Raw genomic sequence first — 24,165 nt, 5'->3', positions numbered from 1 at the left:
GGAGTGGACACTATAACTATCATTTTCTGGCAGAAAGAATATGGTGTTTCCGTTTTATTGTTTAAGAATAGATTGAGTTTGAGAATTTGACATTGAGAGCTGCTGATGGAGTAATTTCATTTCCCTGCCGTAGCCGTTTGCCTGTAATGCAGATGTCAAGATGGTCTTATTGCAACCGCTACAGAAGTGGCTGCTTTAAATTCATGATAATAAATTAAAATTACACTCTGCTGTGCAAGAGGGGGTTTCCACACCACCTTAATTTATTACATCTCCGCTTTCTTTGACAGTGTATTGAATATAAATGCTTTCCGTTGACCTGGCATTGCTAAAAGTGTTTAAGCACAGGGCAACAGCTCACCGTGTGTCTTCAGCCAGACACCACGGAAGCCTCTGTAATCTCGTATAGTAGAGAGTCTCCACCAGAATCATTTCATATCCCAGAAGCGCATCAGCAGTGCCTTGGGCTGTTCATGGAACGTGGGACGAACCACTTCCACAGCGAAAACAAGCCTCTCGAGCAAAATCCCTGTCAGTCTGCGCTGGCTCCTTTACTCTTTCGGCCTCCTCATCTGAGCTGAAGTAAGAGTGGTTGTCTTTTGAAAGTGCTGTCATGATTAATGTATCCCTACCCATTGCAGGACTATTTTCTCTTTTCCTTCACTCCCAGTCGCATATCCATTGTTCTCTGGCGGTTATGTAAAGGAAATAATGGTTACGCAGATCGCCCTGAGGGACTGCCACTTCAGTTTGATCATTTTCCATTAGAAATGACAAATTAAACTTCACACTCTTTGTGTTAGGATAGCGCAGATGCCCAGGTGCACATGGCAGACCTGGATAGTAGGGGGCATATACAGTGGTGTTTATGGTGTGTGAAGGTTATTACTGACAGTAATGTGCTCAAATGGATTTGTCTACACGTGCATCGTGTTGTGTACTGCGTTAAAAATAGGATTAAAATAGGAGAACCAGGATTCATTTAAAATTGTATTGTTTTAAAAGGCAAACTTCCTCTGGACCTCTTTTTCCTGATAACTTGAAGACCGAATGTTATATCCTATTAAGCAATCTTCTCTTTAATTGACGTCCTATAGACATCTAAACATTGACGGATTGTGTAAATCTGTGAAAATTTAACAGATGTCTAAAAAAAATACGTACTTTTATATGGACCTCTTTATCCTGATAACTTTCTGGTGTTTGTTTATATTACTTGAAGACAGAACATTATATTCCATTAAGCAATGTTCTGTTTAATAGACGTCCTATAGATATCTAAACATTGACAGATTGGGTTTGTGAAAATATGGTAGACGTCTAAGAAAAGACACTTCATCTGGACCTCTTCATCTTGATAACCTTCTGGTCTTTGTTTATATCGCTTGAAGACAGAACGTTAAATCCTATTAAGCATTGTTGTATTTGATAGACGTCTTATAGACATCTAAACATTGACGGATTGGGTAAATTTATGAAAATTTGATAGATGTCTAAGAAAAGGCGAACTTCATCTGGACCTCTTTATCCTGATGACCTTCTGGTCTTTGTTTATATCACTTAAAGACGAAACGTTATATCCTATTAAGCAATCTTCTGTCTAATAGACGTCTTATAGACATCTAAACATTGACGGCTTGGGTAAACTTGTGAAAATATGATAGACGTGTAAGAAGAGGCATACAGTACTTTATCCGGACCTCTATCCTCATAAATTTCAGTTTTTTTTTGTTTATATCACTTGAAGACAGAACGTTATATCATGTTAAGTAATCTTCTGCTTAATAGACATCCTATAGACATCTAAACATTGACGGGTTGGGTAAATTTGTGAAAATATGATTGACGTCTAAGAAAAGGTGTCCTTTAACTGGACTACTTTATCCAGATAACTTTCTGGTCTTTGTTTATGTCACTTGAAGACCAAACGTTACATCCCATTAAGTAATCTTGCGTTTATAGACGTCGTATAGACATCTAAACATTGACTTCTTGGGTAAATTTGTGAAAATATAAAGACGTCTAGGAAAAGGTGTACTTCATCTGTACCTCTTCATCTTGATAACTATCACTTGAAGACAAAATGTTATACCCTATTAAGCAATCTCTGTTTATCAGACGTCTGATAGACATCTACACATTGATGTCTTGGGTAAATTTGTGAAAATATAACAGACGTCCTAGAAAAGGCGTACTTCATCTGGACCTCTTTATCCTGAAAACATTCTGGTCTTTGTTTAAATCGCTTGAAGACGAAACGTTATATGCCATTAAGCAATCTTTTGTCTAACAGACGTCTTATAGACATCTAAACACTGACGGATTGTGTAAATTTGTGAAAATATAACAAACGTCTAAGAAAAAGGCGTACTTCATCCGGACCACTTTATCCTGATAACTTTATGATCTTTGTTAATATCACTAGAAGACAGAATGTTATATCCTATTAAGCAATTTTCGGTCTAATAAACGTCCTATAGACATCTAAACATTGACGGCTTGGGTAAATTTGTGTAAATATAACATACGTCTAAGAAAAGGCGTTTTTCATCTGGACCTCTTTATCTTGATAACTTTCTGGTCTTTGTTTATATCACTTGAAAACCGTATGTTATATCCCATTAAGCAATCTACTGTTTAATAGACGTCTTATAGACATCTAAACATTGACAAATTGGGTAAATTTGTGAAAATATAACAGACGTCTAAGAAAAGGCGTACTTCATCTGGACCTCTTTATCCTGATAACCTTATGGTCTTTGTTTATATAACTTGAAGACAGAATGTTAAATCCTATTAAATAAGCCTGTGTTTAATAGACATCTTATAGACATCTAAACACTTATGTCTTGGGTAAATTTGCGAAAATGTAATAGACATCTAAGAATAGCCCTAAATACCAAATACACAGATCAGACAGACTTCACATCCTTCATTTCTGTCTATTTGATGACTAGTCTATTGTTACTTGTGTAGTCCTATTAGATTTACACGAACAGACCAAATTTAGCATTGTATTAGCCAAGCCTTCTGTTTAGACATCTATTAGACTTCTTTTAAGCAAATAAAAGCTTGATGGGATCTTTATCTGCTTGTTTATACATGTCGAGCTGTGAAATATTGTGTTGCATGCATCATTAGTTATATTAATGTATCTGGTCAAAATGTCAGACTAGGCATATAAGCTTCTAACGGTATGATAACCTTGGATAAAAATATCACAGTTTCACAGTATTATGATTACCGCTCTAAAATAAGTACTTTTTAAATGTGTGGGCAACCCCCCCCCCCCCCCCCCCTCTTTTAACACATACTATTTCATTTAACACAATATTCGATTTTAGGAAACATTTATAATATTTTGGAGCAGTAAACATGTCTGGCTAAATTATTAAAATAAATCCTTGACTCCTGCTCTCTTCATTAGTTTTAAAGGCACAGATTTCTTCACAACACATTAAAAACCACATTCAAAAAACCTTAGGAATGGTATAACTGAACATTTTAGCGGTTTTAAAACCTTGATTTTTTTTCCAAACCACAGTAAATCTTTAAACCGGTTATCGTCCCATGCTTATGTCAGACCCTTAGACGAAGAAAAAAAAAACGAAGGAGGTAAACAGTCTCATTTTAAAACCAGCATCCCTAGTGGGGTAAATGACAGGTGGCCAAATTGATTCCTGAATGTTAGTTCTCCTTCTGCACAACTGAGTCTGTTGAGTCAATGCTTTCTGAAAGCTCTTGTCATATCTTTACTTGTCTGTCATCTCAAGTGTATTGCCTTTTTGTAGCCCTAAACATCAGAAAAGAGCCTTGTATCCTGCTTGTAGTTTATTTACAGCGACCCAGAGAGTTTAACAATCTGCCGACGTCTAGGAACCCGAGAGACCTGCATGACTGCAACTTAACTAAACATGTTTTCTGGTAAACCACAGTAAATACAGCACAAGTCAGTTGGCGTTCCTGCTCGATCACCTAAAACTAAGAGCATTCTCTTCTGTCCTTCTCCATTTCTCATCTCCATTCCAGCCCGTTTGACTCATTAATGTATTTATTTATTGATTGACTTGTAACACTGCTGTCATATCTGCATTCCTCAGATATTAAGGCTTTAGCGTTCACTCAACCCGAGTTCAAAATATGCACTATGGAAAAGTAGCAGATAAGTGACTCCATTTGCTTAACACTTAACTTGATTGGGGTGTTCATAAGACTGTAATAAAATCTTTATAATGATGACATAAGACATTCCTTCCTTTGGCTTAGTCACTATTTTAGAGATCTCAACAGCGGAATGAACCGCTAACTATTATGGCATATGTTTTATGCAGCGGTTGCCCTTCCAGCTGCAACCCAGTACTTGGAAACACACACTTTCATATTTACACTAATACAGTATGGTCCATTTAGTTATTCAATTCACCTATAGCGCATGTGTTTGGACTGTGGGGGAAACCGGAGCAAACGCAGGAAACTAGGCTTGGTCGGTAATCCGGTAATATGGTATACCGCGGGATCTAAAAATAGCAACTATGTCAGTTCCAATATTGTTATACCGTCATAAAAAAACAATGCACTTATATAGGAGACCAGTATTAAATATTAAATATTATTTAATGCCTACAAATGCGAATGCGTGATTGTTATCCGAGAGAGAGATGGCAGTGAGTCGCGCACCAAGTGACATGCAGTTTTGCAGTATTTCCGGTTTCGAATGAACGAGAAGGGAGATGTGGTAAATACGAACTAGAGGTCTGCATTCCCCTTGCTGTACCGCTGGAGCCGACCAGATTTCTTACGGTGAGGGAATACATTTCCAAATTAAGCGCGGGAGCGGTCGGTAACTCTAGTGTAATTTGAAGGAGCGGGTGCACAGTCTAACAATATCGCTCCTGAGCGAGCGAGCACGCAGGCATTCACATGGATGCTGTGTGTGTGAATGAGAGATAGCGCTCTCTCTGTGTGTGAATGAGAGAGAGAGAGAGAGAGAGAGAGAGAGTGGTGCTGTCTCTCTCTCTCTCTCTCTCTCTCCCTGTGTGTGTGTGTGAGTGCGTGTGTGTGTAAATGAGAGAGAGCGTCCTGCGCAGATCTCTAATACGAACAACACAAACAGGGGACCGCGAACCTAAGGTCGCATATACGGTATGCAGCTTCTGAAGGGTTTAGGCACAAGCCAACATTTTGGTGATGCTGTCTTGCATCATAAATTTTTTAATTATGCACGGTAATATCGGATACCGAGGTAAAATTGTGAGGAGGTTTGACGGTATCAAAATTTGGATACCGCCCAAGCCTAGAGGAAACCCACGTGGACATGGAGAGAACGTACAAACTCCACTCAGAAATGCCATCTGACCCAGCCTGGACTCAAACCAGCGACCTCCTTTCTGTAAGCCGACATTGCTACCCACTGAGCCACCCTGTCGCCTGACATAAGACATGAATATTAATGAGATTTTATGCATGACAACTGTCATTAAAAATTTTAAATGCTTAATTATGAAAATATGTCTTTGTGACATCTTGACATTAGCAAATACATAATAACGTGTCATAAATCTGTCATAAACATGATTGTCATGATGTCGTTATAATTGTTATGTATTCTAATACACAAACCAGGGGCACCTCTGTTAGGAATAATCTAAGGGCCAACTCCGTTTTGGGTCTCCCAGAGACCCACCCCTCTCTTCGCTTTCGTCCGTGACACCCCCACCCTGCACCCACCCAGCTGCCAATCACTTTCATCCGTGAATACACAGCCATATCACCCTGCAGACTAACACCGGTTGCTCACTGAAGCTAAGCAGGGCTGTGCCCAGTCAGTACCTGGATTGGAGACCACATGGGAAAACTAGGTTGCTGTTGGAAGTGGTGTTCTTGAGGGCAGCAGGGTGGCACTCAACCTGCGGTCTGTGTGAGTCCTAATGCCCAAGTAAAAAAGTAAGGGAGGCACTATACTGTTAATGAGTGCCATCTTTCGGATGAGACGTTGAACTGAGATCCTGACTCTCTGTGGTCTTTAAAAATCTCATGGCACTTCTCATAAAGAGTAGGGGGTCTAACCCCGGTGTCCTGGCCAAAGTCCCTTACGATCATGGCCTCCCCAATCATCCCCATCCACTGAATTGTCTCTATCACTGTCTCTCCACTCCACCTATACCTGGTGTGTGGTGAGCGCGCTGGTACCGTTGTCCTATGGCTGCCGCCTCATCATCCAGATGCTGCACAATAGTGGAGGTGTGGAGAGACCCCCCCCCCCCACCCCCTCATGATTGTGTAGCACTTTGGGTGTATGGCAATACACGATAAATGCCCTATATAAATACAAATTTCAATACCCCCCCCCCAGTCTTCATATTCGTCTGCGACATGCCCCCACACCACCCCCACCCCTCTCTTCACTTTTGTCCACTGCATCCCCCCTTCACTTTCATCCATGACACCAAAGAAATAGGGCCCATACAGGCCAGTAGCACCCCTGAAACAGACATTAATAATTTATCTTGACCTCCACTACAGTTGCACAAACTTGGTGTTTGGACTTAAAATGTCATTAAGTGTCCTTCAATATTAATGATGCTGTTATAAGTTTATTTAACAGAGTATTGACACATAATTAGAAACTCACATGATCAGTGTTTCACTGAAAAAACTGATCAGAAAACATTCATGACGCATTTATAATGGCCTCACGGCAGTCATGTTTATGACAGATTTATGACGAGTTCATTTGTCTTGATGATAGTGTCAAACAATGACAACTCTGCATGTAAAACGACATTGCTGAAAGAATGGCACATAATCTCCATATTCATGATGTGTCTTATGAACACCCCTTGCAGCCAAATGTTGCCAAAATTTGTTATGCTACAGGTGGGTAAAAGAATTGGGAGTTTACCGTAATTATGCACAGACACACGAAAGACTTTTAGTCTGGGCACAGCAGACATCAATGTATTTTTTGCATAATGAAATGAAGCCCTGTCTCTTGGTGTTGATCGGTGAACCAGTAGCAGCACAAGCTGAAGCATCCCCCACCGCAACACCACTAGACCGTGCTTCTAGGAACATTTAGTAAGCAGTAGTGTAACGAGACTTACAATTCACATTTGAAGAGGCTTGTTTTGCTGCTCCTTCAAACAGGTGTTACTGTAGCAACCTGCTTGTCATCGTGCGGCGTCACTCAGCGTCTCGTCTCCCCACCCTCCGCTGTTTTTCCTTCACGTGTACATCCCTCTCGCACTATTCCCCGCTCCGTATCTCCCCCTCACTGGAGTAGGAGTAGCTCTCGAATCAGGTCTCCAGGTCTGACTGTTGTCTGTGTGTTTGCATCTCATCTCCCCGCGGTGTGCGTAGGTCGATGTGGGGGTGGTGCACTTCACTCCGCTGGCGCAGCCCCAGATCCAGCAGCCCTTCAAGCTGGTCGAGAAGATTGTCAAGAACGCTTTCCAGTTCCGGAGGAAACACTGCCGCAGAGGACTCGGGTAAGCACTTCCCATTCAATCCACATCACTCACCTCTCTTCTCTCCTCACCTGTTTTAACATGGATCTGATGATGGCTTAAACATGGGCCTCACGGGAACACAAAACAAACTAGAAAAGTAAAGCTCACAGACAAACTTTATGCTGGCTTGAGAAAGACGAGCCTGAAAGCTTGAAGCAGTTTAAAAGTTTAAATCATTGAAGGAGGTTTGAAGCAACATAGAGAGATAACTACATATAGGTTAGCAGGTTTCTAGTATGGATTGGCATGTTTCTTGCTAGGTAGTTGCTAGGGTTTTCTGAGTTACTGCTAAGGTGTTGCTAGGCGGTTGCTAGGGTGTTCTGAGTGGTTGCCAGGGTGTTCCAGGTAGTTAAGGTGGTTAAGCTAGGGTATTCCGAATAGTTGCTATGTGGTTGCCAGAATGTTCTGAATAGTTGCTAAGGCATTGCTAAGTGATCACTAGGTTGTTCTAGGCGGTTGCTAAGGTGTTCAATGTCATTGCTAAGGTGTTCAGAGTGGTTGCTAGAGTGTTTTGAGTAGTTACTAATGCTTTGGTAGGGTGTTCTAGTTGGTTACTAAGGTTACTAACTGTTACTAGGCAGTTGCTAAGGTGTTCTGAGTAGTTTCTAAGGTGTTGATAGAGTGTTTTGAATGGTTGCTAAGACGTTGCTAGGCTGTTGCTAAGGTGTTCTGAGTGGTTGCTAGGCAGTTTCTAAGGCATTGCTAAGGTGTTCTAGGTGGTTGCCAAGGCATTGCTAGGTGGTTGCTAAGGTGTTCAATGTCATTGCTAAGGTGTTCAGAGTGGTTGCAAGAGTGTTTTGAGTAGTTACTAATGCTTTGCTAGGGTGTTCTAGTTGGTTACTAAGGTTACTAACTGTTGCTAGGCAGTTGCTAAGGTGTTCTGAGTGGTTTCTAAGGTGTTGATAGAGTGTTTTAAGTGGTTGCTAAGACGTTGCTAGGCTGTTGCTAAGGTGTTCTGAGTGGTTGCTAGGCAGTTTCTAAGGCATTGCTAAGGTGTTCTGAGTGGTCACTAAGGCTTTGCTAGGGTGTTCTAGATGGTTGCCAAGGCATTGATAGGTGGTTGCTAGGGTGTTCTGAGTGGTTGCTGGGCAGTTTCTAATGTGTTGCTAGAGTGTTCTGAGTGGTTACTAAGGCTTTGTTAGGATGTTCTAGGTTGTTGCTAAGGCGTTGCTAGGATGTTGCTAGGGTGTTCTAGGTGGTTACTATGGTGTTGCTAGGCAGCTACTAAGGTGTTTTGTGGTTGCTAGGCAGTTGCTAACATAAATTACTATGGTTTTAGTGTGAATTGGCATGTTGCTACCATGTTTCTAGCATAAATTAGCATGTTTCTAGCATAAACTAGCATGCTGTTAGCTTGAATTTACTATGAAATAGCATGCTGATGGTATGTTTATAGTATGAATTAGCATGTTTCTAGTATAAACTAGCATGCTGTTAGCATGCAATTTAGTATGCATTAGGATGTTGCTAGTATAAACTAGCATGCTGTTAGCATGAATTTTGTATGAATTAGCATTTTGCTAGTAAGTTTATAATATAAATTAGCATGTTGCTAGTATGGATTAGTTTGTTAGTATTATTAGTATGGCCAGAAATAATCTGCGAAAGTCTTTTGCTATTTCTGCGGAGAATTGAAAAAGAAAATGAAAGAATAAAGTTACGTTAAAACCAAGCACACCATTGATTTTCTTGTCAAAGTCCCAATAAGTTTGATTTGTCACATGACCCTCTTCCTATTGAAAAAACAAAAGTTGGATCCAAGATGGCCGAATTTAAAATAGCCACCATGGTTACCATCCATCTTGAAAAGTTTGCCCCTTCACATATACTAATGTGTCACAAACAGGACGTTACTATCACCAACCATTCCCAATTTATTAAGGTGTATCCATATAAATGGCCCACCCTGTAGTTTGAAGGTTTGAAGTTAGTTTGGTGGTTGTAGTATGAACGGTCTAGGAGGAGATGCGTTCTTAAAATTGTCTAAGAAGTTGATGTAGTATTACTGTAACTTTCTCAAGCCATCATAATTAACTGTGAGAGACATGAATTTGCCTGTTTTACCCCTTCTGTTGATTTGCGGGGTCAATAGTGACCTGTGACTATTTTAAGAATCTGCTGCTCAACCTTCATGAATACCGCCTTACCTAAAACATTTCACACTTACGCAGGTACTTTGAGCATTGATGAAACACTGACGAGGGAGAGTTTGGATGAAGATGAGCTTGTTTCTTCATGCTAAATCAATTTGAGAATTGAAATGTTGCTGCTTTATTTTACAGTTTAGTCACTATTGACCCGTAGGACAAACCGAATATGCAGAATTAAGGGACCACACAACAGTTAAACGACATGGGTAGATGTTTTCTAGGTTCTTAAATGCAGCGTGATCTCTTTGAAATTAAATATGGAGAACTCTGAGGCAAGTAGTAAACATACAATCAGGCAATCTAGCAACAGTGACACCAGAGTGAGGAAGAACATCTGTAATTCCAGCAGCTGAATAAATCATGCGCCGCCGCTTTCCCTGCTTGACAAGCGCTAAACGAACATCCGCACAGGCCGCGTAACGTCACATCCACCGTGCTTTTCAAGTTCTCACCATTAAGTTGTTGTGTCAGCCTGTGATGTGTTTCCTTCAATGCTGCAGGATGCTGTTCCCAGAGTCTCAGCGCCAAGAACTGACGGAGGAGCTGTTGTGCAGTGCTGATGTGGATCCCACACTGCGGCCCACAGAGATCTCTATTTCTGAATTCAGGGCTTTAGCAGACGCCTACAGCAAGCTTTGCAATGAGAACCAAGGCCTTTTCGACTACGACTTCAGAGAGGAACTGAAATTCAAGCATCAGGTAAAGAGACAGTCGGACAGGAGCAACCAAACAGAACTTTCCGATGGAAACCCCTAACACAGGCTGAGGTAATGTCTCTCGGACAGATGTCTGCAGGCAAATGAAGAGTCAGAAGAAAGTTGTGTATAAGGTTTGACATTGAAACACTCAGTAAAAGCTTTTCAAATGGTGAGATTGAAACATTTTCCTGGGTCTTATTGTTGTGGAGGGTAACGTTGGATTGTTTTATTTGAAGCTGCTTTGTAAATGAGAAAGAAAATTAGATCAATACAGAGAAAGAGGCTAAGAACCAACATTGAAAACGGGGTGGCCCCAAAAAAAAAAACAATCGCAAAAGAGCTGCAGGAATCGTTTTACAACTAGCGGCTAACATCTGACAGACAGAGCTAGCACAAAAATAATCTGAGTTCTGATGAATAAATGATTTGTCTTCGTTTTTTTAGGATGTGTGCTAACAAGGTTGACGTTCTAATGCCTCATTTCCACTGAATGGTACGGTAAGGGTCACCACATCTCTACTGCCTAAGGATACCAATGGTGGGATTCGGTGTACAAGCGAAAGTTTCAGTCGACGTCATTCTCGCTCGAATGTATGTCTACAGTAAAGCTGTAAGCGTCATTCACATACCATATGAGAAGCACTTCTCACAAACAGATGCTTTATACACATGAATACTTGTGTATAAATGTTCATTACTAACCTTTCTATGAACACGACTTAATTATAACTGCAGATCAATGACAGTGTTAAGTAGCCTACTGTAACGTCTGCAATTATATGAAATAAATTAACATATATGAACACATACAGACCCTTACAGTCTCCAATATGTTATCAATTGCAGAAAAACTACACACAGCAGACATTTAGTCCTTATTTAGGTTAAAAAACAACACAAAATATACCCCACAGTCAGTGCAAACCTCTCCTCTGTATCTTTAATCTTCAGCAGCACATATGTGACGTTAGCATAGTTAAAAAGTCTGTCATAATAGTCCAAAAGGTGATGATAATAGTAAAACATGGCAGTTTGTTCATGTTTTAGGTTGCTGAATAAATCATTTGCTCCTTTATTTTTTTTCGGCTTCTCCTTTGTTTTTTTCACGCTTCTCTCATGTTTTTCCGTTTCTGAAAGGATGTCAGAAGCACTTCAATAATCATGTGCATGTTATCATCATCAGCTCAAGTTCGTTAATTCACATTAGACCATCACATTAGACACGCACGCAAATCTCTCGAGAAAGTGAAACCAGTCGTGCTTTATGGTGCTTTCACATCTGTAGTTTGCTTCATTTAGTCGGGACCAAGGGCAACAAATGATACATTGTAGCATTTTCTGCCGTCTTTGGGTCGTTTTCATACCACACTGCTGGCTTTGGTCCGAACCAGATGAAAAGAACCAAAATGCAGTCATCTGACAAAATCCACATCTCTCATTGGCCAGATGTTGTTGAACATATTTCCTAAACTGCTTATTGATTGGTCAGAATTCACGTGCGGGAAAATGCCAATGGAACTCCCACAAGTAAACAAACCGGCTGACACAAAATGATGCTTTTTATTATGGGGGACGATTGTGCTGACTGATTGTATCCCTGCTCATAGTATACTGTATAGTTTGCATACATCACTTTAGACAAACTATACATTTCGAGAATGAAGCGCGGCTGCGGCTGGAAAACAATGTTTTAATGCATCGCATGATCGCACATCGCTTCAGGAGGAGGCGTGAATCAATTGAGCTAAACTGCGACATGGTCATCTTGCGGAAATACTACCAACGATCCATCAGGTAATGTTTTTCCCCTTCTCTCTCTGTTGGTAACAGTGCTTTACTAACAGAGAGAGAGAGAGAGGAAGGGAAAAACATTACCTGATGGATCGTTGGTAGTATTTCTATGTCGCAGTTTAGCTCAATTAATTCACGCCTCTTCAAGCAGGTCTTGGTCCGCTTTTGGTGCGCACTCGAGTATGATTGCTGGATTTACACCTGCCCAAACGAACAGCACGAAGAGGAAAAACGAACTCTAGTGCGATTCAACCGAACTAAATAAGGTAGGTGTGAAAGCATCCTTAGACAGCCTCCTAAACAACTACGGGGCACAGGGTAGAATCTGCTCTTCTTCTTGGCTTTGTGGCTGTTCATCAAGACAACGACAAGGTTTGTTTGCGCTCGGGTCGACCATGGCTCGTTATTATATGCATATAGCATTACGATGTATTGTCTCGGCTCTGTATTTAAAACATGGCAGTTCCTTTGTTTTCATTCTGGCCAGCTCCACAAGTGAGTGACACATCTCTGTAAACCAATAGCATTCAGCTGTGCATCTAGCTTTGCCTTTTGGTACCTTTTAGTCTTGCTTGGTACTCTTTGCAAAGGGGGACCAAAAAGTAATATGGTACGGTTTGCTTTTAGGTACCCTTTGACAGTGGAAACAGCCATAAAAGCATACCGAACCGTACTGTACCATACCGTACTACTTAGTGGAAACGGGCCATTAAAGAGACTTTGGTTTGGGCACCCCTGCTCTAACAACAAGGCTAAAGTCTGTCACTAGAGCACATTTTGAGATCAGGGGAGTGATGTTTACCTGGACAGCACTCACTAGCTGGCCTTCATTACACTCACTTCCCTAAACCACACTCCCATCAGGGTTACGGCACCAACATTAACCTGCCAGTCCTACACCACCCACCCACTCGCTCGCTCTGAGCTGGGAATTCTTTGCATGGAAGGTGAACACTCTAATGAGGTTTACCTGCACAGCAACATTAGCTGGCCTCCATTACACTGAACCCTTAAACCTCACTCTCATCCAGGTCACAACACCAGTGTTAACCCACCAGTTCTACACCACTCGCTCGTTCTTAGCTAGGAATTATTTGGAAGGCGAATGCTCTAACAAGGAGGCTAAAGAGGTTTACCTGCACGGCACTCACTAGCTGGCCTCCATTACATTGAACCCCTAATCCTCACTCCCATCCGGGTCACGGCACCAATATTAAACTGCCAGTCCTACACCACCCAAACACTCGCTCTGAGCTGGGAGTTCTTTTTCATGGAAGACAAATGCTCTATTGAGGAGGTTTGTCTGCACAGCACTCACTAGCTGGCCTCCGTTAGACTGAACCCCTAAACTTCACTCCTATCCGGGTCACGGCACCAATGTTAACCAGCCAGTCGTACGCCAGTCACTCTGACCTGGAAGTTCTTTGCATATAAGGCAAATGCTTTAACGAGGAGGTTTATCTGCACAGCACTCACTAGCCGGCCTCTGTCACACAAATTAAGACAAAAATAACCAGACAACTTAATCACACCTTTTATTACAGGTTTTTCCCGTGAAGTGTCAAACATATATAAACTTAAAATTGATACAGTAATCCATAAAAAAATATTTACAGATTTTAAACATCCTTAAAAAAAATCCTGCAGTCTTCATTTGAGAAGTAGAGCTTCAGCCTATAGCGCTTATATTCCTGACTGAATGTCTACAGATCACCAGTTAATATCACAGCTGGTGTATCGGTCAAGATCAAATCTGTCTACTTTACATTTGAGTTCCTATTAAAAATAAATATTTATAATAGTAATAATAAAACAATAAATAGATCAAATGTTTTATACAGAGCAAATCCATGACAGAGATAAAAGCAATACTTAAAAAAAAAGGATTTGTAGTGTCCAAAGAACAAAGGCAAAATGAAAAACCTGACAGAGTTTGGTTCCTGAAGTTGAATAGCTCTTTAGTATGTGTGTGTGTGTGTGAGAGCAGATCAGTCTTAGTTTTACAAAAGCACGATGAAGGCCTGTAATTTGGTTCACTAGTGCAAAACAGTTGCTATGTGGGCAGTTCAGTAAATTAGTGCTGTGAAACACAGGGAATTATTCAACGCTTTACACCACCCTTAATAAAGCTCTGTTAAACTGGGGTTCCACATATGCTGAAAATAAGACTCTGAATTGGCTAGCATGAACTGGCTAGTAACTTTGGAAAGGATGTGTGTGGCTCACCGTAGCACACCTAAACTTGATCTGCTATGAAGTTGTCACATTCTTTGGCTCCATGGGATTGTCATAGAAGAAGTCTTCATTGACAACAGAGGTCAGGCTCTGCACGCTGAAATCTTTCTCCAGTAGCGAGTTCAGATCTACACTATGTGCCGCGATCTCCGCTGGGATGTCCAAAGAGTGGCTGTGTCTGCGCATGTTCAGCAGGGCCACCTGACTGCGTCTGAGGCTATTCGTGTCTCTGGCGGGCTTGCGTTTGACCACAGCAAAGTGAGCTCGCTTTAGAGAAGCCTTCCTTTCTGGAGTGTCCACTTCTCCGCTCTCCGGCTGCACACGTGGAGCAGCTGCCTGGGAGGTCTCCTCGGTCAGACCTAGCTTGCGAAATTGGACTTCGATAGCACTGGGAGCATCCGTCCAATCAGCCGGCTCGCTGCCGTCTTCGTCCTCATTGCTGATTATGCTGGATTCTCTGAGGCCGCTCTGCTGCTGTGATGGCGGATCTAGAGGAGCGCTGGCACTGCTGGTGGTTCCACTGCTCGCACTGGCTGAATCAGAATCTGCTAGAGACAGCCTCAGTGGATCATTGCTGGGAACGGGACTGTCGTTTGAAGGTTGTTTGGCTAGCCAAAAGGCTCGAGAAGAACCTATGGGACACACACATGGACATGGTCATGAAGGTGAAACTGGTAAGAATTTAAATCTGGCCAAATAGGTGCATCCCAAATCACATACTTATGCACAATTCTACACCATTTTGTAGTGGATTCACAATGAAATGTCTAAAAAAGAAGTACCACCCAGATGTTGTACCTTACCAGACGACAGAATGGACACAGCCCTGCTATTGTAGCAGAGACACCCGGTGCTGAGGCTGGTTTACTTTATTTTGGACTGTGCCAGCAAAATTTGACTACATAAGTACATGGAGGTCTGGTGTCCTGCAGATTTTAGCTTCAACTTGCCTCAACACACCTGCACGGATGTTTCTAGAAGGCCTAGTAAGAGCTTGATTAGCTAGCCCAGGTGTGTCTGATAGGGGTTGGAACTAAACTTTGCAGGAAACCGGCACTCCAGGACAGAGTCTGGGCACCCCTGTCATACGCGATCAGGGCACCTCCTAAAGGTGAATGCAGTTGTACTCATGACAGGCGATTTTGGGCAGTTTGACTTTTAAGTAGTGTATAGTGTATAAAGTGTCATTTGGGATGCAACTAGTGCTTGTTAAAAGTTGACAGGTCCCATTGTTAACTCTAAATCTAATTAAGATCACTTTTGATGCTTCAGAATGGACCAATTAGAATCGCCCAATCAAGTTCAAACAGTGCAGCTGCAAGCCAACATTTTCTAGCAAGGTTTAAAGTGGACTAAATGGAGGGACGCACAGTTGATTCATTTGTGTTTCCTGCTAATTCCAGGTTATTTCTATAGTTTAGAGCAAACTCGGTCCTGGAGGGCCGGTGATAGGGAGAGTTTAGCTCCAACCTTAATCAAACACACCTGAACCAGCTAATCAAGCTCCTGCAAGATATACCAAAAACTTCCTGGCAGGTGTGTTGAAGCAAGTTGGAGCTAAACTCAGCAGGACACCAGCCCTCCAGGACTGAGTTTGGACACCCCTGGTTTAGAGCACAGATGTCAAATCCAGTTCCTGGACAGTTTAGTTCCAACCCTGCTTCAACACACTTAAGCTACGGTCACACTAGAGTTTGTGTGTGCGAAATTCTGTCGTGCCGCGCTGCGAAAAGAGGTGGGATTTAACAAGCTTATTTGACATTTTAAAAAGCGAGCGATTGCTTCATGTTTTAAATTTGTGTCCAGAGAGGTCATGTTTTGATTCTCGACTGGTCTCACGCAGTCAAGTGATGCGATTTCGCAGGTCAGAGTTCACCAAGCTTGAACTTTGCACCACAGCAACCTGCGAAACTTAACGCATAACTCTGCGTTTCCGGTCTGACGCATTCGCGTGCGTATGAATGGAAGTCTACGGGAGAAAAAGCCCAGTGTGACCGCACCTTCACCTGTAGGTTTCAAACAAGCCTGAAGGACTTAATTAGTTTGATCATGCATGTTAAAATAGAGTTAAAGCTAAACAGTGCAGAGCTGCGGCCTTACAGGAACTGGCTTTGACACCTGTGGTATAGCGCATCTAGTAAATTGATGTTTGTTCCTGATGTGAGAACCGAAAAACGTTAAATCAGACGAAGGTCTTTATAGAATTAGATTTTAAATGTCCGTCTGTTTTTCTTTATCAAATAAAAACTCTAGAAGCAAAAATTTTCAGGGCTTCAACCTAGAGGCCTGTGTATCTATTGACTTCATCAAATCATATGTGGATCATTTGGTTTAATTCAGAATATAAAGCCTGCTGAATGGGCTACAGTGTCAATCTCAACAGATCTGCGCCTTAAGTTAAATAATGAAAATGTTGACAAGCCGCCAAAATACATTTGAACAAAAACATTGACGTGTAAAGTGTTCATTTTTCAACATTGTCAACTGTACAAATTGTTCATAGATTTTCCCTTTTTTCGTCATCTTCTGCTGTTATACACAACTTTATTAGGTACACCTGTCCAACTGCTCCTTAACACAAGTTTCTAATTTGCCAATCACATGGCAGCAACTCAATGCATTTAGGCATGTAGACATAGTCAAGACGATCTGCTGCGGTTCAATCTGAGCATCAGAATAGGGTAGAAAGGGGAGTTAAGTGATTTTAAATGTGGCATGGTTGTTGGTGCCAGACAGGCTGGTCTGAGTATTTCAGAAACTGCTGATCTACTGGGATTTTCACTCACAACCGTCTCTAGGGTTTACAGAGAATGGTCCGAAACAAAATATCTAGTGAGCGGCAGTTCTGTGAGCGTAAATGCCTGGTTGATGCCAGAGGTCAGAGGAGAATGGCCAGACTGGTTCAGCTGATAGAAAGGCAACAGAAACTCAAATAACCACTCATTAGAGGTCTGCAGAAGAGCAACTCTGAACACAACACGTCCAACCATGAGGCGGATGGGCTACAGCAGCAGAAGATCACACCGGGTGCCGCTCCTGTCAGCTAAGAACAGCAAGCATGGATCCACCCTGTCTTGTATCAACGGTTCAGGCTGGTGGTGGTGGTGTAATAGTGTAGGGGATATTTTCTTGACACACTTTGGGCCCATTAATACCAATTGAGCATTGTGTCAATACCACAGCCTATCTGAGTATTGTTGCTGACCATGTCCATCCCTCTATGACCACAGTGTATCCATCTTCTGATGGCTGCTTCCAGCAGGATAACGCAGGATAATGTCATAGTGTGAATCATCTCAGACTGGTTTCATGAACATGGCAATGAGTTCACTGTTCTCAAATGGCCTCCACAGTCACCAGATCTCAATATAATAGAGCACCATTGGGATGTGGTGGAACGGGAGATTCACATCATGCAGCCGACAAATCTACAGCAACTGTGTGATGCTATCATGTCAATATGGAGCAACATCTCTGAGGAATCTTTCCAGTACCTTGTTGAATATATGCCCGAAGGATTAAGGCGGTTCTGAAGGCAAAAGGAAGTCCATCCCAGAACTAGTAAGGTGTACCTAATAAAGTGGCCGCTGAGTATATTTACGTTTTCAACAACCTGATACAAAAAGCTAAAATTGATTTTTCCACAATAATAAACTGAAGTTGAAACAACATTCTCAATTACATCAGAGCTGAAATGCAACATCTGTTTTGTTTGGTGGATATAGAGATCCAGTGTGTGGTTTTGAAAGGTCAGTTGATTGTTATGAAGTTTAACATGTTTTGCCGTTAAAGTCAGGTTATGGCTTTCTTGACCACAGCTTCAAGAGTATCAGATGTGCAAGTAAAGGGAAGACCACACTGACCTATCCTAGCCGAAGCTGGCAGGCTTTTCGGAAGGGGAGTAAGCCGCTTTTTACAGGTTCTCTCAGACTGTTCAACCCTTTGCATGTTTCGACGCAGGTTCTCCCGCAAGATGGAGCGCATCACCTTGATGATATTCACTTTGCACTCTGGTGTGCTGCAAATGACACAACATATAAAATGGTAAGCTCTATATGGAATAAAATGGGACACTTCATTTTTGAAAAGACCAAGTAGGTAACTCCTACCTGCTGCACAACTGGAACACCGTCTCAGGCCTGCCCTCCTTTTGTGATTTGGTGTGAATCAGCTCCCAGAGGCAGTCTGTGTCTTCAGGCAAGATCGAAAAGCAAAGATTTATTTACACCTGTTGATTACTAGCATCTCTATAAACTCAAACATGCCAGATGCGTCTCTTACCTGCAGTGTTGCCCAGTCTGACCTGTAGCGCTGACAGGGGAATGAGCCAGCGAAACTTGAATGAATCCTGATCTCCGTGGGCTGATCTTGAAGTCACCTTCCAAACAAAATATTGACACCATTTATGGATCTTTAAACACATTTTATTTCAATAATTATTACACTGCTGTTGTTATGGTACGGCAGAAAAGTTCCTTGATTATTACACAACAATGTAAGTATAGTTCCTAGTAATATCAACCTCCTAGAAAATCGCAACGTTTAATTTTATGTCCTTCCTAGTACACAATTTAACCACAGAATAGTCGAGTTTTATATATGAGTGTAATGCCGAGTCCAGACTGCATGATTTTAGCCCTGATTTTGACTCGCCGACAGTTTTTGAGAAATCGCTGGCAAATTGGTGCTCGTGCACGCGATTGATAAGTTTATTTTAAAACTTTATTAATCCCCTTGGGGCAATTCATTTCGACATGGTGGTGCTTCACATATAGTATAACAAGAATGACACACTTTACACTTATTTTGGCACTGTGTATACTCAGTCAACTTATGGAGTGAGGTGCAAAAATTTATTAATAACAAATTACAGTGTTCATTCATTCATTTTCTTGTCGACCCTTTATTAATCTGGGGTCGCCACAGCAGAATGAACCACCAACTTATCCAGTAAGTTTTTTACGCAGCGGATGCCCTTCCAGCCGCAACCCATCTCTGGGAAACACACACTCATACACTACGGACAATTTAGCCTACCCAATTCACCTGTACCGCATGTCTTTGGACTGTGGGGGAAACCGGAGCACCCGGAGGAAACCCACGTGAATGCAGGAAGAACATGCAAACTCCACACTGAAACACCAACTGAGCAGAGGTTCGAACCAGCGACCCAGTGACCTTCTTGCTGTGAGGCGACAGCACTAAATACTGCACCACTGCCTCGCCCTCAAATTACACTGTTCTAAACCTCTATCATTGTTGTGGGAACATGTACTTTTTGGCATTTCTATGTACCCTATTCAAGAGGAAAAATGTTTTTATTTAATCAATTTAATTAATTGCTAACAAAATTTTACAATTATAAATGTAAATTTACCATTAAGAAACCCAACTATAAGGTGTTGATGACGGAATTATGCTTATATATTAGTAGTATCAGAGACTCTCTAAATAAGAAAGCCCTACGCACGTTAAAACTTTTTGAACTCTACAATGTAGTTATTTGATTATTACAAATGTATATTTATATTTGATTTATGCTTACCCCCTGGCATGTATATGTATGTGTATATATATATATATATATATATATATATATATATATATATATATATATATATATATATATATAACACAAAAAACATAAAACATCCATGACACGACTACTTTAAGAATCATGCAGTCTGAACTCGGCATAACTGGCTTTTGAGCGAGATGCTAATGGTCTAATGCCGAGTTCAGACTGCATGATTTTCAAAGTAGTCATGTAATCAAAGCACTCTGATTCATTCAAAGATTCAGGCTCCCACCAGAGCCGAAGATAAGCTGAATGAATTCCAAAATGGTAAAACTCAGCTATTTAACTCTAGGAGACTTGTAAAATGTGAGTGGAACTCCTTTAAGGAACTGCTCGAGTAAACAGATGTGGTCGCACTTTATTTTAATGGTCCGCTTGCTGAATTAAGGTTGAGGTTGAGATTAGGGTTAGTGTAAGTTCTTATAGTCAGTTAAATGTCTAGGGTCCAGCCTCGGCTGGCTCAGTTGGCGTTTCTGTGTGGAGTTTGCATGTTCTCCCCTTGTTCGTGTGGGTTACCTCCTGGTGCTCTGGTTTCCCCAAAGACATGTGCTATAGGTGAATTGGGTAGGCTAAATTGTCTGTAGTGTATGTGTGTGTAGGAATGTTTCCCAGAGATGGGTTGCAGCTGGAAGGGCATCCGCTGCATAAAACATGTGCTGGATAAGTTGGCGGTTCTTTCCGCAGTGGCGACCCCAGATTAATAAAGGGACTAAGCCGAAAAGAAAATGAATGAATGAAGTCTGTTGAAGGAGCAGACAGTCTAACTGTACGTTCACACCGAAAGCGGCGAGAGCGTCAAAGTAGCCGGAAATCATTCATTTTCAATGAGAGCCGGCGGCGAGGAGCAGCGCGGCGCGTCTTCGCCGGCGTGAGCGTCGAGGAGAGTTGAAATGAAGTAAACTTTATGGTAATGAGCTATGACGCGGTTCGGCGGCAAGCAATCAGAATGAAGACGTCCATCGCTTGATAGCAGTTCAGGGAACACAGACCTGTGAACTTTGGTTCCGACCACAGTTGTTCCCAAGGGTTTGATTATTGCGGTCGCCGGATTTCCAATTATTTACAATGTTTTCTTACAGGAACATACATTAAATAAGTTACTGGCGAGTTACTTATGTTCATTAATGTTATATAAATTTATCTTTAAAAAGAGGGAATCTCACGCGATGTGACAGTACAAAACAGCACTGCTGCTTCAGGATATTTCAGACATATGGACACATATTGGATAAATAGAGCAAAGCCACATGCAACTTGATTTTCCATTGTTGTATGAATTTGATAAGAAGTGCGCAACATTTTCACGCTGGAAACATGTTTTATGCAGGAATGTAACTGATATGCTGCAACGGCTCCTTTAAATATGAGATCAATGTAGCGAGTTTTGACGCTCTCGCCGCAGGAGCTGAAGGCAGAGGGTTGTCGCCAGGGCGGCCAGAGCGACCTTGGACGCTCTCGCCGCTTTCGGTGTGAACGTACGGTAACACTCAAATGGACCATCAAAATAAAGTGTTACCAAAGATCCAAATGAAAAAGACACTTACCATCTTCTTCCTCACCTTGTTGTTCTCCCGGTACAGCAGTATCACGGCTCTCTTAAAAACTAACGAGACAAATCAGAGATACTATGAGTCCAACACATGTGTTCATGTGACAAAATTCTTTGCTTTGAGGCTGCAGAATGGCTGCCAATCTCTCTGAAATCAGTCCAACATGCTTTCACAAAGCTATAAAAAGCTCAGTGTACAGTACAAGATCAGTGCCGCATCACAAAAGAACTAATATTCGGTGTTTGTTTGAGGTAATATATGGGCATTTGTTGAAAAATGAACCTAAAAATGACTAACAGAGAAATTACAGAATAAAAAACATTTATTTTGGCATATGAGAACGAACGTAATGGTTTCATGGGAAAAACTGTGAGCCTTACCAAAAACAGTCAGCTCGGGATCCTTTTTCATACGGCCCAACGATGGGAACGGGTTGAGCCAGATCACAGAGGAATGCATGAGGAACTGTCCCATAGAAATCTCTGTAACCTAACAGGAGAAGTAGAAGAGTGACAGATGACGAGCCCGTATCCAGTTAAATCAGGGTATTACTCCAGTGCTTTCACACTGTATATACAGCTGTACCTCTTTCTCTGTGCCACTTTGCTCTGCCACCAGCTGGTCAAACACTGCACCGTAGTCTTCGTAGATCTTCTGCATTTCGTTTATATGGCTTGCGACCTTTTCCATTTCCTTAAGCGCCTCTGTAAGAAGAACACAAAAGTAAGTAGAGACCTGGAGTATATGCCTAAGCTTTCAGTTCACCCAAAAATACACATCTTCAGTCAATTCAGATTGGGAAGCACACAATAAAAGGAATTTTAAAGGACACATTTCCACACTGAGCTGCTGAAACAACATGCTATCACAAATTAAGCTATTTTAGATGAAATCCGAGAGCTCCCTTATCCTCCAAAGACAATCTCAAGATGTTCAAAGTCAAGAAAATGATCCAAAAAGCATCGGCAAAACATTCCATGTGACTTCAGTGATTCAACTGTAATCACACAAAGCTATACTTTTGTGTTTCAAAATAAACCCAAAAAAGCATACATCTGTGGTTCGGTTCATTTGGTCGGGAACAAGTGCAACAAATGATGCGTTGTTGCGTTTTTTGCCGATTTTGGGTTGTTTTCACACCACACTGATTGCTTTAGTCCGGACTGAAAAGAACCAAAATGCAGTCATCTGACAAAATTCACATCACTCATTGGCCAGATGTTGTTGAACATATTTCCTAAACTGCTTTTCGATTGGTCAGAGTTCACGTGCGGGAAAATGCAGATGAGACTCCCGCAAGTAAACAAACCAGCAGACACACAATGAACGCGAGTGTCGTGATGGTGTCCGAAAGTTCAGCCTGGTGCTATAAAATCAGTGTGCTGCATCTGACGCTATTGCTGTGTCTTTAATATAATGCAATCACCCCAGGGGTCGCAAAATAAATAAATATAAAAAATTGAAAGGCTGATGACTTTTTATTTGCATGATATTTATTTTTTATTATTAACATACATTCATATATTTTCTTGTCGGCTTAGTCCCTTTATTAATCCAGGGTCGCCACAGCGGAATGAACCGCCAACTTATCCAGCACGTTTTTACGCAGCGGATGCCCTTCCAGCCGCAACCCACCTCTGGGAGACATACACATACATACACTACGGACAATTTAGCCTACCCAATTCACCTGTACGACATGTCTTTGGACTGTGGGGGAAACCCACGCGAACGCAGGGAGAACATGCAAACTCCACATAGAAACGCCAACTTAACCGAGTTTCAAACCAGCGACCTTCTTGCTGTGAGGCGACAGCACTACTTACTGCACCACTGCGTCGCCTATTATAACCATGTCAACAATGTTACTATTAACTGCTGTTTAGTTCTTCAGTAGATTATAGATAAAATATGGTCATTCTAATAGTTTAATAAAATTAGATTTCTAGAAATCGGTAAGCGACCTCTCCTCAATAGCTAGGTTTCCATCCACCTACATTTATGCTCATTTTAGAGATGCGCATAAAAAATGGTTGATGGAAATGCCAAGATGCTCATGAATTTAAAAAAATACGAATAAAAATCATATGCGCAAAACTGAGTTTTTTTACTTTTTATTCGATAAGAAAAGATGCGCATACACTACGATGGAAACACTTTTAGCAAACAAATTCCAGTATGCCAAACCAGCCGGCTGAGCACACTGTAAAACATCTGAGGCCTCATGTATCAACGCTGCGTACGCACAAAAACTTTGCGTACGCCAGGTTTCACGCTCAGAATGGCTCACGTTTGGATTTACTAACGATGAACTGAACGTGGGAATGCGCGCAGCTCCACGCCAGCTTTATGGTTGGCGTATGCACATTTTTTGTGCGTGCCTGTTATATTTCCATTGGCGAATCCTAGAGGACTCCTAGTTGTGTTAAATTGCTCTCTACAAAGTGTCTGAGCTGTGTAATGGCAGCTGTATGAGACGGGTTCATCTAGCAGGTATTAAATGAATTCAGCAGACGCTGGATTCGAACCGAGTTCATGCTCGAACATGTCAAAACATGATGACATGTGTTTTACTAGCTGTGCCACTCAGACTGGCAAAAGTATTAAAACATTTTGCACCTATACATTTCACTATCTCTTTTTTAAATCCAAACA

The 24,165-nt window shown here is 41.6% G+C and overlaps 2 protein-coding genes and 1 long non-coding RNA gene across 13 annotated transcripts in view; 2 read left to right on the top strand and 1 right to left on the bottom strand.

Annotated features, from left to right (window-relative positions):
- tfb1m (transcription factor B1, mitochondrial) overlaps positions 1-10,537 on the top strand; it is a 60,986-nt gene extending 50,449 nt beyond the window's left edge. For 10 of the 11 annotated variants that reach the window (XM_087289558.1, XM_087289562.1, XM_087289565.1 and 7 more), the window contains 2 exons: positions 7,360-7,487; positions 10,159-10,537. In XM_087289558.1, the coding sequence (XP_087145684.1) occupies positions 7,360-7,487; positions 10,159-10,414 (384 nt within the window). In that variant the 3' untranslated portion in view covers positions 10,415-10,537. 11 annotated transcript variants of the gene reach the window in all.
- The window catches only part of LOC147840047 (uncharacterized), a 543,896-nt gene that overhangs the window by 307,998 nt on the left and 211,733 nt on the right, over positions 1-24,165 (top strand). The gene's annotated exons all lie outside the window — the stretch shown is intronic.
- The window catches only part of tiam2a (TIAM Rac1 associated GEF 2a), a 128,313-nt gene continuing 117,817 nt past the window's right edge, over positions 13,670-24,165 (bottom strand). Inside the window, 7 exon segments of the mRNA XM_087291088.1 lie at positions 13,670-15,014; positions 18,246-18,400; positions 18,492-18,573; positions 18,664-18,760; positions 21,505-21,563; positions 21,891-21,999; positions 22,096-22,214. Coding sequence (XP_087147214.1) covers positions 14,398-15,014; positions 18,246-18,400; positions 18,492-18,573; positions 18,664-18,760; positions 21,505-21,563; positions 21,891-21,999; positions 22,096-22,214 — 1,238 coding nt within the window. The 3' untranslated portion in view covers positions 13,670-14,397.

The sequence above is a fragment of the Danio rerio genome, chromosome 17 (assembly GCF_052040795.2).
Source record: "Danio rerio strain M-AB ecotype USA chromosome 17, GRCz13ab, whole genome shotgun sequence".
In the NCBI taxonomy this organism is placed as follows: domain Eukaryota; kingdom Metazoa; phylum Chordata; class Actinopteri; order Cypriniformes; family Danionidae; genus Danio; species Danio rerio.
Note: the sequence above shows the minus strand (reverse complement) of the source record. Positions and strands in the feature narration are given on the sequence as shown.